The 15,949-nt window shown below is 40.9% G+C and overlaps 1 protein-coding gene across 6 annotated transcripts in view; it reads right to left on the reverse strand.

Annotated features, from left to right (window-relative positions):
- The window catches only part of PLD5 (phospholipase D family member 5), a 189,903-nt gene that overhangs the window by 40,794 nt on the left and 133,160 nt on the right, over positions 1 to 15,949 (reverse strand). For all 6 annotated transcript variants that reach the window (XM_009681096.2, XM_068939288.1, XM_068939284.1 and 3 more), the window contains one exon: positions 4,752 to 4,879. In XM_009681096.2, the coding sequence (XP_009679391.1) occupies positions 4,752 to 4,879 (128 nt within the window). The remainder of the gene's footprint in view (positions 1 to 4,751; positions 4,880 to 15,949) is intronic.

The following is a 15,949-nucleotide window of genomic DNA, read 5'->3' on the forward strand; positions in this document are numbered from 1 at the left end:
GACCATTTTAGACATAATGATTAGAGTTTTGGAAAACTTGCAAACAACTTGAAATACAATTTTACAATAGGAAGTGCTGAGCAAACTTAGCAGCCTCGTCCATAATTTTGAAGCTGAGACTCTGACTAGTACTAAAGCTCTGATGATGAAAGTGCAAGGATATATGCAACTTTAAAGGTTATTCCCTAAGTCACATGTGCGGCATACAAAAATCTCTCTTCCTGATACAGAAAATCTACTTTTAAAGGAAATACCGGTATAACTTCTTGTCAGAGATGACAAGTCAAGAAAATGACAACAATACTCAGTAAGTCTCATATGAGATTGACTTCTAGCATCCAGCTTATTAATGCATATAAGAATTCTCCACAGAGATTGCAAAAACAAATTTGATACCCTGGTATATATAATGTCCTGATGCTGTTTTCAGAGAAGCTGTAAACAGTTATGCTCCCAAGAGAAGAAGGATGCTAACAGTTTTTCTTTTTTTGCACAAGGACAAAATAGCAATAAAATCCAGTCATATCTTCTACATAAATCTCCTATACTATGCTGGGCTGCTATACATTAAATGCCCTGTGCTTTGATGTCACACATGAGTATTTCTGCATCTTTAGGCCGTAGCAGGCAAGAGATGAGAAGGGTAAAGGCTCCGGGGCTATAGTCCAGGATGGGTATTTGCCAGTGTACAGGGACTTTTTGTTCAACCCTGCAAAGCTATGGAACCGTTGGGGTTTTGCTTTGATTTGTTTTTAAAAGTGAGGTTGTGACATAAGGGAGTTTGGCTCTGTTCCCAGCTCTGCCAGACTACCCATGCAACCTTTGGCAAGTAATTCTATCTAAATATAAACATATTCAGATAGGCTGATCTAGAGCACGGGGTCTTCCAGGGAAAATCAGATTTGCTAGGGGAAGGAGATGCGGGGATTTCATGCGGTATCTTGCAACCCTAATGACACAAATTTTTTAATGCATGTGTAACTCCTGTCTGGGGCGTTCAGACCTTCAGGTAGCTATACTCCTCTGCTCTTGTAAAAAACACAAACAGCCAGAAGAGCTTCTCTCTGCTACAGTTCCATGTCTATAAACATGCAATAAAAATCACTTTCTTCCTTGTTAAAGGCATGATGATTTATTGGTGCTTGAGTTGTGCAGGATACGGTGGTGAATGAGTCTGTGTATAATTAATTAGGTAAGGGGGCAAATGGTTGGAAAAAAATTTAGTTTCTCAAGTATTGTCTTTACCTGGAGAAAGAAGTAAATTCTACACAGATGTGATCATAATAACTGTCATTTTAAAAAGGTTAGCTGCCAAAAGTACTCCAAATATACACAGAAACTTTTGCATCCACACCACATTTAATCTTGTTAGTCTTTACCCTACACAGTTCTGAAAAGGAATACGCTCGTTTTATGTTAAGTTTCTAAATAAATATGAAAAATCTGTATTTTTATTCTCACTTGATCTGTACACCTAAAGGGCAAAACCTGAACACGCAGCCAGAATATACTAAATCTTCAGCCCACCACAAGTATGGTTTACTCTATAGTTGCATTGTGTACAGTATTTTTTCCACAAAATTTTTCCTTTAGAACAAGCCTGTCACTAGTTAAGACCCAGTTACAAAAAATATATATAGCCTGCTGCTATTATTTATCAACAAACTCCACCCAGAAAATGATTACCAACTGCATAATTTTTATATTCTCAAGCAACAGCTGAGGGCTTACGTCCCATTTTTGATTACATCCAGACTAATGGAAAACGGCTGCACCTGGCTCTAGCAAGCAGCTCCAGCCTTATGCCTAATAGCACTGCAGATGCATTGACACAAGTCAGGAAAGGAAAGCTAACGTAGCATCTAACTCTATCTGTGTGGTTTCCAAAGGAAACTGTGGAAGCTTCTCATTGCGTTTTACTTATTAGACGCAAGACTGGAGGCACTCCAACCATTTACTTTGCAGTGGGACATGCAGCTGGATCATGGGATGCCGTTAGCTACAGGGTCACTGATCCGTCCTGGAAATTCTGGTTGAGCGAGAAGACGGCTGCTGTGCGTGACAGGCTACATGTACTGTCTATGTCTCTAGAACGGCAGAGAAGCGCTTTACTCTGTGATTCGCTGTCAGGATCGAGCAGCATTGGCCTGAGTGGTTTGCTGATTCAGCTGCCACAGTTCTGCTACTCTAAAGGCATGGAAGTTTTTAAAACACAGCGTGTGTGACGGTCTGCCTCTTCGCGTCCCTTGCCCCGTAGGTAACGCTGGCACGCAAGAGGGAAATGTGTGGCCACATCCGCAGGGTTTTCCCGCAGGAGCCCTTCCCTGCTCTCATGCATGCACCGAGGGACGGGCCCGCCAGGTCCAGCCTCAGCGTGCTCCAGACTCGCTTACGCTGCTCTGGGAGAAGGCACGAGGAGCCTAATCCGGCCCCTGTGGCCCCACGGGGATTCCCGTCATGAGAACCAGGGCTTGGTCGCCTTTCCTTAGCAAGCGCTTGGCTCGCTGGGGGTTTAAGATTAGGTCTTCTGTGTCTGCCAAAGCATTTAGCCTCGAGGAGAGTACTCAGAGTAAAATGACGGAGTTTTGTGCGTAATTTGCCGCTCATGTGAAAAGGAAAGTTCAACAGGGATTATTATTTTAGGACAGCATATGAGATCTTTCTGACAGTTGCCCTGATTTACTGACCTGAGCCTCTGGAGTAAGGGAACTGGATACTCAAATCTGATGTCGATGGGAGCCAAGCACCTAATTTTTTTTAGGCTCTTCTGAAATCCCAGCATACATTTCTCAACTAATTGAGAGGAGATTCTCTTTAACTGAAATTCATAAGAAGCATTTCATTTTGCTCCGAACAAATGTTCTGGGCTTCATCTTATTATTATATACTAAAATTTACTGCTGTATGACAATAAGATGGAAAAATCTCCAAATGCACCCAGGAAAAACCCAAACCAACCAAATCAAAACAATTAACAAGATTAACAATGAGGAATCACGTTTGAAACACCAACCTGCAAAGAACTGGCAACAAACAAAGTTTCATGTAGGTATGCCACATGAGGTAAGAATTACTTCACTATGAGAAGACTAATCCTATAAGGAATTGTAGCATCTGTGATAGAGGTCATAAACAAAGTCACTAAAATATTTTCAGCTAAGCTGTGTGGCAGATATGCTTCTTTTCTTCACATTTATTGTTATCACCATTACTCAAAGGTCACATTAAGACATTCTTTAAAATTACAATATAGTGTTGACTATTTATAAGATAAATACTTCTGTGAAGAGCTCTCTTTAGTTTATGACAGAAGAACACTGTTTAGCTTATGAGGCACAGACAACATATATGCTTTTAATCTTCAAAACAGTGCAGAAGCCCAAACTGTATGTCTAAAAATATGACATCTTCTTGGTCAAGACTTTCCCTCAGGTTCACAAGAAACATCCTGTTTTCTACCAGGTTTCCAGATTCCTATGTAAACATTCAAAATATTGTTGCTATAAAAAAAGTTACCTTTCAAATAAATTAATACACATAGGAACAGCAAAAATGTATTGACTTTGCTCTTCTCTTTAGCAGAGTTAATTTTATTCCCATCTTCGATCCCTTAGCTCAAAATAAACCTTAAAAATTTCCACATAACCAACACACACATTCTTCATTACAAAATCACTGGAAACGATCGAAACTATTCATGTATTTCTGAGATTCTGCTCATATTTAGAAAGCATTTTTTTTATTGCAACTAATAACTGACTACCTAGGACTGCTGCCTTTTCACTCTGCTGTGCGTAACAATCACCGAGCTCTAAAAGCACCCTAAACATAATCAATGGCATTTCCACACAGTCAGTAGGCAGCACAACATAAACATTACAGTTTTTAATAATCTTGAGACTGCTGGGGGGGAAAAAAAGCTACAGATACCTAATAAAAGACAAATAAACTGCATTACTGACGTATTACTTCTTCAAATGGCAGTAGACTACAGAGAGTCCTCAGCATTCATTGGCTGGTGAAGAGGTCTCATGTACATCCTTCAACTCTTTTGTTTATGAAGGAATAAAAATACAAAATTGCCTCTAATGCATACAGTCATCAATGATCTTTACTATTGAGTTTTGTGCCTATAAATCCCTCCCTCGCCAAGCTTAGCAAGAACAGTTCACCCCACAGTATTTCTGGTAAGACCTACTGTCCATCTGGAAGTCTTTCCAAATGTTGCCTTTCCCAATTTAAATGGCAGATTAGAGGGAGGAGCAGAACTGGGTCATGCTCACAATATTACCAGAGAGCTTCCGTAGTGGTTGGTTTCCCAGCAGGTTTGCTCACTATCTTTCTTTCTTAGTAAATAAGAACTTGCAAGCTTCAACTATCAAAACCGTCACAGAAATCAAAAGTTTTTATCTAGGTGAAGTTCGGTAGGACTGATTAAATATAACTCTAGGATTTCTAGTACGATTTGATTTGCCTTTAATTTCTCATTAACAGATCAATAGTTTTTTTTTAATTTAATCCAAAGCTGTTAACTGTTGAGGATAGGTATTCCTAAGAAAAGAACTAATACCTGCAGGAATTCAAACACTTGTTTGCCAACACAGAATAGCCATCAAAACCGTGACAGTCCTCCTACCAGCAAATTACCAGAAAAAGAAAGCTATGCATCTCCACATTTGGGCCTCAAAATATTACTTTTCTTCCTCACTATACCCTCTTTGGGTATAGGACTGCTTTTCCAGTTAAATTACCTGTCCCAGCGATCTCCAGTCTAGGCTGGCGCTTCCAATGTACACATGCTGTTTATCGACAATCCAGAAAGATGACTGAAGCCGACCTTCATTATATGCTGACATGTTCATATACAGCACTTCAGCACCTAGAGATTTAAGGACACAACAGTAAAAACCATAGTTTAAAATAACAGAAGTTACTTATGTGGAAAAAAAAGAAACACTTGCATTTTAGGGTCTGAAAACCAGTGAGTGGCATCAATTAGACATACCACTAAGATTTAAGATGAATGATAAACAGTGTTACTGTCTCAGTGTTACTGTCCCACTGTTTAAGACCTTACTTAACATGTGTGCCAGAAAAACAGGAAAAAGGGACATTCCCATGCATTATCCTGTTTATTTATCCTTCTCCTATTTTAGAACCACATAATTGCCATTTTTTTCCCAGTACTGTATGTCCTAAAAACAGTTTAAAGTCTGTAACTCATACATGCTGTGTATTATAACAAGCTTAAACATACTGATTCAGTTACACCCCTTCCTGAAAAGTAGGCTCTACTCATTTGCACTGTGCGATGGTTCAAGCATTTAGCATACATCGGGGCCGTCACGCAGAACTGAGCCCGCCAGGAGGGACACAGGGTGGGAATTAAGCAGTGAGGAAGTAAACAAAGGCTTGAAATACGCTGCAGCTTCACCTAATCCTGCTTATCTGCGACATTTAACCTATCACTTTGAATTGTACCCTTTTAGTAAGGATTATAGGCCACCAAAATCAAACGTGCGAGGGCATGATGGCTCCATCATGTGAGTAAGAATGAATCAGGTCTCATCAGTACGCTTGCAGTGCTAGATCCAGAATATGTTTAATATTAGATGAGTTCACGGGATTTCTCACATCATTATTGTTCCTTCCGTGCTCCAGCGTTTGCAAGATTAGGTGATTAATCTGAAGTAATCATGTCTGAAGGCAATTTAAAGTACCCAAGTTGCCTTCTCATAACATAGTAAACTGGAAGGAGAGGAGCGACAGCCAACAGCAGACTGGAGAGCAGTAACAGCGCCAGCCAGCTGCCGTTAAACGTTCACGTGGTTTCCAGTACTGCGAATTCCAGTGACGGTAGGATACGAGTTATGACTTTAAAACAGTTCCAAGATATTGAAGGATCTAAAATACGTTTCTTTTTATGTATGTTCCTATTCCTGACCTTTTAAGAGACGTTCAGGTCACATTTTGGAGTTACAACTACCAGTGCTAAATACTTCCCTTTTATAAGGAAAACTGCAGTTCTCAAGGGAATGAATGATCCTAGAAGCTGAGGCATCAAGAAAAGGTCAGAGAAGGTGACACTTTTTATGAAACATCAAATATGCAACATAGGATTTTGAGCAGGTTTATGTAATTTGGCTCATGGTCTGTAGAATTACATTTTGTGCAATTCAGTGGTCTTTCCAATTTTTTTGGACCCCACCCTTCCACATTCATCTATGCTTGGAAACAGAGGTATTTTCCAAGTATTACTCCTTTGAATGTGTTGCTGCTGACTTCCGATCCGATCCCTGCATTAATGAGGAGAATTGCGCTCATTAATGAGATAAGACGGGTAAACTTGGAAAAGAAACTGGAAAAGGCTATAGCAGGTGTTAAATAGTATAAATTGTTTTCTGATGGATAAACAAAACAAAAGCAGCTCCATCTCCTACTTAACATAGCAGTTTGCCCTATTATTTTCTTTCCATACTCCCAATTTGCCAATTAAATGGCGGTATGAATTTAACACCTGCAACACATCAACACCAAACGGGTTATAAATAAAGCATTGGGATTTTTGTATTGGAAAAGTAAGAACACTCTGAAGCAATGATGAACTTCCTTCTCATAACTGAAAGCCCAATACAAATACAGTTTGAAAACATTTTTGAAATATTCAACGCTGAATAAAGATGCTGATGGCCAAAGTTACAACAGGAGACTATATTACCAACAATATTTATGTTAAAAATACCAGACATCTTTAGTAACCTGACACAAAATTCTAGGTGTAAGACCCTAGAATTTGGGGGCAGTTTAGCCAAGGGCATGGGCAGTGTAATGGGACTATCACTCTAAAATACTACCCAAGCTTCAATTATCAAAAAAGTGAATATAGCAATGCAGGAAATACTGCTATCATGCCTACTATTAAAATCGAAACCTAGAACCCAATTTTTTTTTTTTTTCTTCTGGAAACAGTACTCATAGGGCTGAGGAAAACATATCTCCAAGTTAATTAAAAAAAAAAAAAAAGCCACATGCTGCAAGCATTATTAGCACCAACTGTGTACAGCCTATTAACGAGCCCTTAACTTGTGATGAAAGGAAACATGCATCAGTATTGATAATTGTCTTTGTTCTAGGAGCTCTTGAGAGGTTTTGTTAAAATAGGCTTATCAGGCCTTCAACACAATCCATCATCCCCAGCATGGTCCAGGTCCCATGAGAAAATTAAATTGTACAGATCAATATGTGAAGTCATAACAGAACTCTTTATCACACTTCAGTCTCAATTACACAAAGCTGTGGGTCCTCAGAGTTCAATCAGAAGGCACAATTTGTGGGTCTGATTGCTAATATAGATGCCAGACTAAAAAACAGATCCAGCAATTTTAGTTTGCCGAATATTAAACTCCAGGGTGAGAGCCGGGAGAAAAACAGAGCTGTCACTTAAAACTCAAGTGGATTTGCCTGTCCCATAAAATTCTGCACTGCAGAGGTTGGACCGGATTGCCCTTTTCCTGCAGCAAAGAACATACAGGGATCAAAGTGGGCTTTAAATGACAGAAGTATCTGTCTGAGTACTTTTTCTTCTAGCTGGAGACATTTTGAACTCTGCAAAAGGGAGATGACTGATGCAGTCCGGTGTTGCTCAGTGGAGCCCCTGCCCTTATGAACCTGGACTTTCTCTGTACGACGGCAACACCCCTTATAGATACCTTGCTGCCACTCGGTGTCTTGCTCACTCATAATGGAGGAAGAAGACGGAAGAGAATGGTAGCATTGCAAAAAGATTCACTTCTGCTCCATTTCCCAAAGAAATCCACTATCCCAGAGCAGACGGATCGTGCGATCAAGGGCTATGTACCATGTCCAGCTGTGAAGCATGCTGTTTGGCTTCACCCTCTGCCCCCAGGTGCTCCACTAAGAGTGTCAGAAAGACCACAAGGCATGCTCGACTTTAAGAACAGGAGCTTAAGGTTACCACCTTTTCCATGTATCTGAGTTAAAATACCATAAGCAGTTAGCAGGAGACATGAATCAAGAGCTCATCCTGCATACGCTCTATTCTGAAAAACTTTGCATTGTCCAGAAACGCGTCTTGGTGTAGTTGTGTTGCAGCATATGGGAGCCGTAGATTTTGCTGCCACTCAACCAAGGTCCCCAGGCAGCTACACAAGCTAGGAGACGGCCCAAGCAGCAGGCCATGGGCTGACAGGGCCAGCACTCAGCCTCTGGACTGGATCTATTGAACGGGCTACAGAAGAGCACCAGGACGCTCTGGACTCAATGCCCGTAGCAGTTTAGGATATTACTCTGTTGTCCTGGTACAGAGGCAACATCCCTCTGAGCCAAATCATCTCTCTGGTGGAAACAGTAAATCCTTTTGTAAAGAAAACCCAGAAAGAGCAACTGTTTAGGCTGCTATTATCACAGCTGCCTTGAAAGCAAACGTGCAAATTCTGCTTGCAACAGTTTGCAATAGCACCGGTTACAGGCTAAACTCACTCTGGAGTTGGCAAACATAACGCCCAAGAAACAGAAGCTGCATTTGCTTGTACCACGGCTAAAATTGGCCTTCTGTCTTCAGAACTTTCTTTCGCTAGAGTTTTTCAAACTAGAGGGAAAGAAATACGGGAAAGGAGAAGGATGTAAGGATTGCGAGGAGAGCCAGGGCTATCTGGGAAGTCACCGCAACAGTGACTGGTGATTTGCAACACGCAGAGCAATGATGTGAAAAGGGCCTAGAGCCCTGACCTCATTATCCCTGAGAAGGAGAAACTGTTTTCCAGCAGAAATGGAAATACAAGAGCTGATTGCACGAGCTGGGACTGGATGCCACGCACAACCCCGGGAGAAAGGGCTGTGGAGCCAGTCTGTGCCTCACTGGCCTCCAGCAGGAATGGGAGAGATGCCAAGGCGCAGGAGATGGACAGGGGGCTTTTTAGTACCTCTCCTTCCCCATTTCGATAGGGCTCAGACAGCAGAGGCACAGAGGGTGCGTGGTGGGAGCATTGGGAGGGGGAGTTACACTAAGCATTACAGAGGGCTCGCAAGGAGAAGGGATGCAGGACGCAAGGAAGATCTAGGATATGAGAGGAACCTGGCCAGTGGAAGTAACTCTGTTTATGCTCTCTTGTGTATTTGCAGCTTGAACCTAACAGATGCTCTTGCGCCACATCCAATCCACTACGTTGTCTTCCAGCCGCCATTCCCCACTTATGGTCACCAAATTGGCCACAGCGGTAACAATCGTTCTCCTCTGCCTACTCTGCTCACGATGTTTCTTTACTCTCCTCATCACCACATGCCTACCCTTTGCCCACAGTATGTTGTTTTTTCTCCTAAATCTGTGTATTCCCAAGCAAATATTCTAAATAATATGACCTTTAAAATGGAATTTGAGAATTTGAGCCATGGCCTATTTTTTTTAACCCTACTGCTGACAGACAGTTGGCACATGTTTGGTTTTCATCCATACATTTTGGAGGATGGCCTCAAGGCAGAGTCAAGACCAGACTTAACTAGTCCGTGCCATGGATCCCAGCACTCCCAAGAGCATGTACACTTGAGCACAACCGGTGTGTCAGCACCCTGCATGGCACCTTGCAGAGCCTCTCTGGGTGGCTACCACAAGGGTGGGAGGCAGCACGTACTGTGCTCGCCATTGCTCCAGAGAGCAGCTGTACTCTTTCAGCTAAACAGAATTTAAAGTATAGATACAGTTAATCATCATGTGCTAACCCAGAAAGGTCAGCAAAAGACCCTTTATTACCCCTAGACACACATCTTTTTAAATACAATTTGCTCACTAAGAAATATGGAGGGGTGTGTGTGTGTGTGTGGGTGTGTGGGTGGGTGTGTGTGTGTGTATACATATATATATTTATATATTCACCCTCAATTAGTTTTCAAAGTAAACATCTCCTTCCCCACATTTTTGCAATAGGTATTTTCATTTTATTTATTTGCTTTCAAAACAAAGTGCAGCTATGAATAATTTTTTTCTACAGTGACAAAAATCCAGTTTTCCATACCCTGCTTACAAGTGGCAGAGTAGCTGTCTCATATTGGACAGACAGAAGAGACCCAAGCAGAGGATCATATCTCCAGGAATTTTTATGCTTTTTTTTTTTTTTTTTAACTGCTTGCAAAAAGCCTGGAGTTGTTCCAGGAGCTCCATTAGTGTGACCTGTCAGCACTCAGAGGAGGACAAGTACAAAAGCAGAGGAATGCGCAACTTGACAATATGAAGTTATTTTTACTACAGCTCTGAATGATTAAAAAGCAAACTTTAAACTAGACTATTTACTGTTTCTGTGCTCTTTATGGAATATTGGATTTGAAATGCAAGTCTAAAGTCTGCCTGGCCCCAGAAGGATTAATCATTCAGACTTATTTGAAAGCGAGAACACTCAAGGACTTTTAGGGAAATCTCTGAGGGTAATACCTTAAGCACAAGTCAGCTGTTTTGTTCATATTCCCCTCCTCTCCTCACATGCACACCTCTGCTTTTTAAAAACTGCCAGGTCTGAAGCCTGCCACTCCAAGATTATCCCCTATTTATCATTCCAGACATGTAAACAATTCAAAGAAATAAGAGTACAATAAAAACCTTGCTGCTTTTTCTGTAGCAGCTCCATACACAAATGCCACATATACAAAAAAAAGAGAAATCATCTTCTATTAACAAGCCCAAGCAATCCTCAGAAAGCCTTCTCAACACAATCTGTGTTCAGACCACCTTGATTTGACACGGCAACCTTAAAGTGTAACACTCAAACTACCTATATTACAGAAATGTCTTCCACCTGCATGAAAGTTCCCCTCACTCCCAGTGTACAACCAAACCTAAACAACGTGCACATGCAGCTTCTCAAAATGATACTTAATCTTAATGCTGACTGTAGTAAAATGATATTGTTTCTGATGGAGTTATTTTCATGAAAAATTACTGTGTTGCTTACTGCTCTATCTTAAGTCATCTGAAGTCACCGACACCAAGATGTTTTTGAGGAAATCACAGTGCTGGACAGGAACCTCTGACTGTAGCTCCACAGGCCCCTCCGGTCCATTTCTGAGGGATGCTGCTCCCCACCACTGGCCCCTGTACAGACATGGAGGGGTTCGACTATCCAGGGCTGCCACGTGGCTAGTTTGGGGTAAGCGCCCCAAAAGTACGCTATGCGTTGCGTACTGTCGCTGTTGGTCTACCCTGCAATGTCAAGGGACTCCCGGAGAAGACACTGAGCATGAGGAAAGGGGTCTCTATCCCTGCGAGGTGTTTCCCCAGCCTCCGTCTAGCCCTGGGCCAGCCTCTCCCCAGCCCCTTTCCCCGCCCAGCGGCCCGCAGCAAAGGGATCGCAGCGCACCTGGCATGGTTGCACAAACATTTCTTTTAACAGGAATAGTGGCACGCACAGACCTCATTTTCAGCAGCCCATCTCCTTCCCTCCCTCACCTCCTCAGCTGTGCCCAAGTAGCTTTTTGGCGGTCCAAGGAACGAGCTGGATCAAAAAATTGGATCCAGGTTAAAAAGAAGTAAAAATAAATTGGTTATTTCAAATGCAGAAGCATTCACTGGTCCAGCTCACCACATGGCTGTAAACAGTTTTTTTGACACAGCTGAAGGCACAGAGCAAGGATGGGAAGGAGCGGCTGGGGGCTGACTGGATACAAGAAGGCGCAGTAATTGCTTATGCCAGCGCTGCTGCTTAAAGGTGCATCCACGTAACCATCCACATAATCATAGCCTCAGTTAACTTAAAAATAGGCTTCTGAGAAATTTAGACTGGAAAATCCCAGTACTGGTCTGCCTTTTATTTTGCACAACACTAATAAAGTGGATAGGAGGACAATACTGACGTTTGCTTGGGTGACATTTCCAACATGCTTTCATAGGGGTTCGCAATGACACAAAAGATCCAAGAAAAACTGTTAGGAGATCCTCACGTGTGCAGAATTTGCTCATTATATGCAGAAAGGCAGAATCTTGAGAACAAAGGAAAGGTCAGAATTAATTTCTTTCAATTGCTTGTTTAACTTCAATGACAACTTTTTAATAGCTTGGAAACTAGCTAGTTCCCAAGGTAACATTTATCCAAATATACTCTTAGAGCGGCTTCCAAGATTTCAGATGTTGGCCTTGGTTGTCCTAGTTCAAGTAATCAAAATACCAATTTCTCACTCAAGCATCCTGCCGAAGACAGAATTCACCATAATAATGTTACGGCTTTCACCCACATGAATGCATTTTTCATTGCCTACTTTGCCCTTTTGATTTAGTCAGCAGAAAAACGGACACACAACCAAAATGCTCCCCTTCGTGTCACTGAAGAGACAAGAGAGAGGCCTAGCAACATTTTTTTTGTAACGTTTACCCACACAACAGAGTGTAATTTCTGACTCAACGAACGAAACACCAGCGGTTCACCTTACGGCACGGCTGGCACACGGTGCCAAACATGACAGCATGGAGATAGGAGGTCTCCTCTTTACCCATAAAATAGATATAGCACAGGCACACACTGCTTCAGCTTTCCTACAGAAACCCAGCTAATTACTTACGTGTGAGCATGTTTAACTAACCTATTCACAGAATTCTGGACTGCAGACAAGGAAGGAACTCGTATGAATACGGACCTCTGCTCCTTCCAAATATGGAAATCCCGTTTCTGGGGAAATCTCATGGCTTTCTCTTTTTCATCCACAAGATACAGAGCTTCCATGAATCCCCAAAACCAGGGAGATTCCAGAAGGAAAACCATAAAACGCAGTACGGGCACATTCACATTAAAAAAACAAGCAAACAGGATTTAGGAACAGACCCTGAAACCCAATATCCCTTACTCCCATGCAGAATACAAAATAACATGAATTTTAAAAGCAAATTAACCTTATTAACATCTTTCTTGTCATTGTTTGTGCTGTAACAGTTCTCTTCTTTCTTCCCACTTACCTCTCTTAAAACCTGTGATGTATACTTAACTTTTTAAGTTACTTTTTTAATTGTCAGGAGAATTTTGTATTTTACATTTTCTACCACAATAGGTCTATTTTAGTCTTAATAAAGACACACTCATGCCACCACTAACATCCTTGGAAGGCAAATGCTGCCACTCAGTATGTACTTGATAAGCAATTACTCCACGAAATGCAAGTAGCCAGCACCAGAGTCCATTACATCATTCTTCAAGTCTATGCTTTCCCACGTGGATTTGGAGTCTGAAGTCAGTGATTTCTGAACTATTAAATACCTGCTATAGAAAATCCTACCCATGCTGGGACAAGGTTTAAGACTCCCAATTTTAGTTTATTTGCATATATATATTAAAAAAGAGTCTATATGCATAGGAATTCAGCATAATTTACAAAGATCCAAACAGCTTTTCCTTGCCGTATAGTGATTTTACTGAAAGTAGCAGACATTTCCTGTCTTTAAGGTTTTAAATACATCTTCCTCCCTGATACAGCAAACGAGAAATCCTCTCGTTTCATGCAGACATGACTGACGTAAGTATTTTTCAATCAAATTTTTACTTCTTTTAGAGCTTTTAAAGCTATTTCATATAAACAGTAATAGATTTTTTTTTATTAAACTCTGAATAACAGTGTTGCCGATCAGTTCAGTTTTTTCCCCTTAACAGAACTCAAAACAGAACTCTATTTTCCACTAGAAAAATAATAAACTAAACATTTCCTGAGTATAAATCTATGTTTTGCGAGTCTGATGATTCTGTAGAGTCTGTAATATAACTTTAATTTTTCTCATCTCTTTTTGCCCTCCATTATTGGAGGGTAAGCTGCTCATTTACTAGATGAAGCTATGAAAGTGATTGCTTTACAGATTAGGAGAACTAATTTTCTTACTTAGTTGATTCAGGCGACAAAGGATATTACTGCTTCAAGAAAGACCATTATACAATCAGTAAAAGCATAACTGAAGTTGGATTGTGGCTTTCTTTCTTGGCCTAATTATAATTGCATACATTTTTACTATAAAAGAAAGCTATTTTAAATATAATAGAGAGATTAGTAAACTTGCACACTGTTCCCCCCTCCTCCCAGACTCTTTTCTTCACTTAGATTAGCATTATGAAGAACTAGATTCATTTGTGGACTTCCTAGATGAAACATCCTAGAATTCAGGGATGTTTTTTCATCTCTGCATATAAGGAATTAGAATCACAACCTTCTATGAAGGCACAAGGCTAACTCCCTCAAAAAATACACCAACTGCTTTATCTTTCTTTTTAACACACCAATATGATTTCATTTGGATGTTGATGTGTTTCGAAACCTTTAGTATTAGCATCAGTCATTTCTAAATGTGTTGATTAGCAATAATAATACTTGTGTAGTTGTCCCCGAAATGTGGTACTCAGACATCCATAGCACTGCTTTGGGTTATGGCAGTTTCCTTCCCTTGAACCAGCAATCTTAGTGCCAGCACACGAGAAAGCACGCCGAGGGGGTGGCACAGAGGCGAGGACAACACGTACCTCCTGCCAGCAGTAACTGCTAGAGAAGTGAGACAGAGTGTGGATCCGAGACGGAAGGGAAAAGGTTAAAGGAAAACACTAGCAGGTATGAGGGAGCCTTGCCTTAAATAATTACCAGAAACATATTCATTCCTCTAGACACTTCCCCCCACCTCCTGTCATTTTTATTTAATCCTAAGCTTCCACTTTCTATTTTTATGATACCTTCATAACAGAAATTGAGTCTTTTCTGCACTTCCATTAACTGATCCTCTGAGCAGCTCTACGTTATTATTTGCAGGCTACAAAAACACAGGAGAGCTAGGTGACTTGGCCGTGGCCATACAAGGAAGGCAGTGGCACAGCCAGAACGAAACCTGGGTCTGCCAGTGGCCCAGTCGTTTCCTGTTACTTATTCTTCCCACTTCTCTCTCAACATCTTTCCCTGCCTTGTTCCTTTGATCCTGTCCTATTATCCTGCCAAGTCAGCCTTTGATTTTTCTTTTTTTTTTTTTTTATTTTTTCTCTCCTTTCATCTATCCTGCCACAAGCCCACCAAGAACCTGCCTTGCCTTTTCTTTTCAGGTGTTTCCTAAATTACTTAGTTTTTTGTTTCTGCCTTTCACTTTCGTCTGATTAATTTCTTACAGATCTTCCACTTATTTCATTTCCCTTACTGCTCCCCCCCCACTTCTTTCTTCCCTCCTCTCCTTCACTCTCTCCCACTTCATTCTCAGTTCATCATTTCATTCTTGCCCTTGCCCACTTATTCACTATTTCATTTTTCACATATACTCATTCAGTTCTTCATTCACTCCCTCATTCTTCACTTACCTGAGGAACATATTTTATTCGCCATCTGCATAAGCAGCACGATATACTCTCTAAGCCCTTAGAAATAAGTCTGTGGAAGGGAAAGAAAGATTCTTCTCAAAGTTTTAAGGTTATTCACAGATTTGGCATGCCTAGTCTGGTTCTTATTTTATTTTGTATGTGCTACAACTCCTGCAGGTATTAACTTGTGATAATTCTTATGGTGGACAAAGAAGATTACTGACTGTTCCTGCAGATCTGGACTCTGGGAATGTCTTCTTGCTTTCTGAGCCTGCACAACACCTGAAGCTGGGCTTTTGTTTTTTACCATGGGTCTAAGGTTCTTAAAAGAACAAGGCATCTTGACAGTCTCTTCTTTTTTAAAATTAACCATGCAGAACAGACATTGCAGCTCTGCTGTAGCATGAAGAGTCTCACGTTTGATTTACTATTGCTCTGACCAGCCTTTTGGATGCATTTTTGGAGGCTTCATCATTCCGTTTTGGATACGCAGATGCTTTATACACTAAAATGGAGAAATTTTAAAGAGACAAATGGATACTCCCGAGCGTCGCAAGTAGAAAAACCCATTTAGTTCACTAATGAAAAATAAAAAGCATATGAGAAAAAAAAAAAAAACGCTTTACTGCTTATGTCTTTGAGAA

Source organism: Struthio camelus, chromosome 3 (genome assembly GCF_040807025.1).
Source record: "Struthio camelus isolate bStrCam1 chromosome 3, bStrCam1.hap1, whole genome shotgun sequence".
Lineage (NCBI taxonomy): Eukaryota > Metazoa > Chordata > Aves > Struthioniformes > Struthionidae > Struthio > Struthio camelus.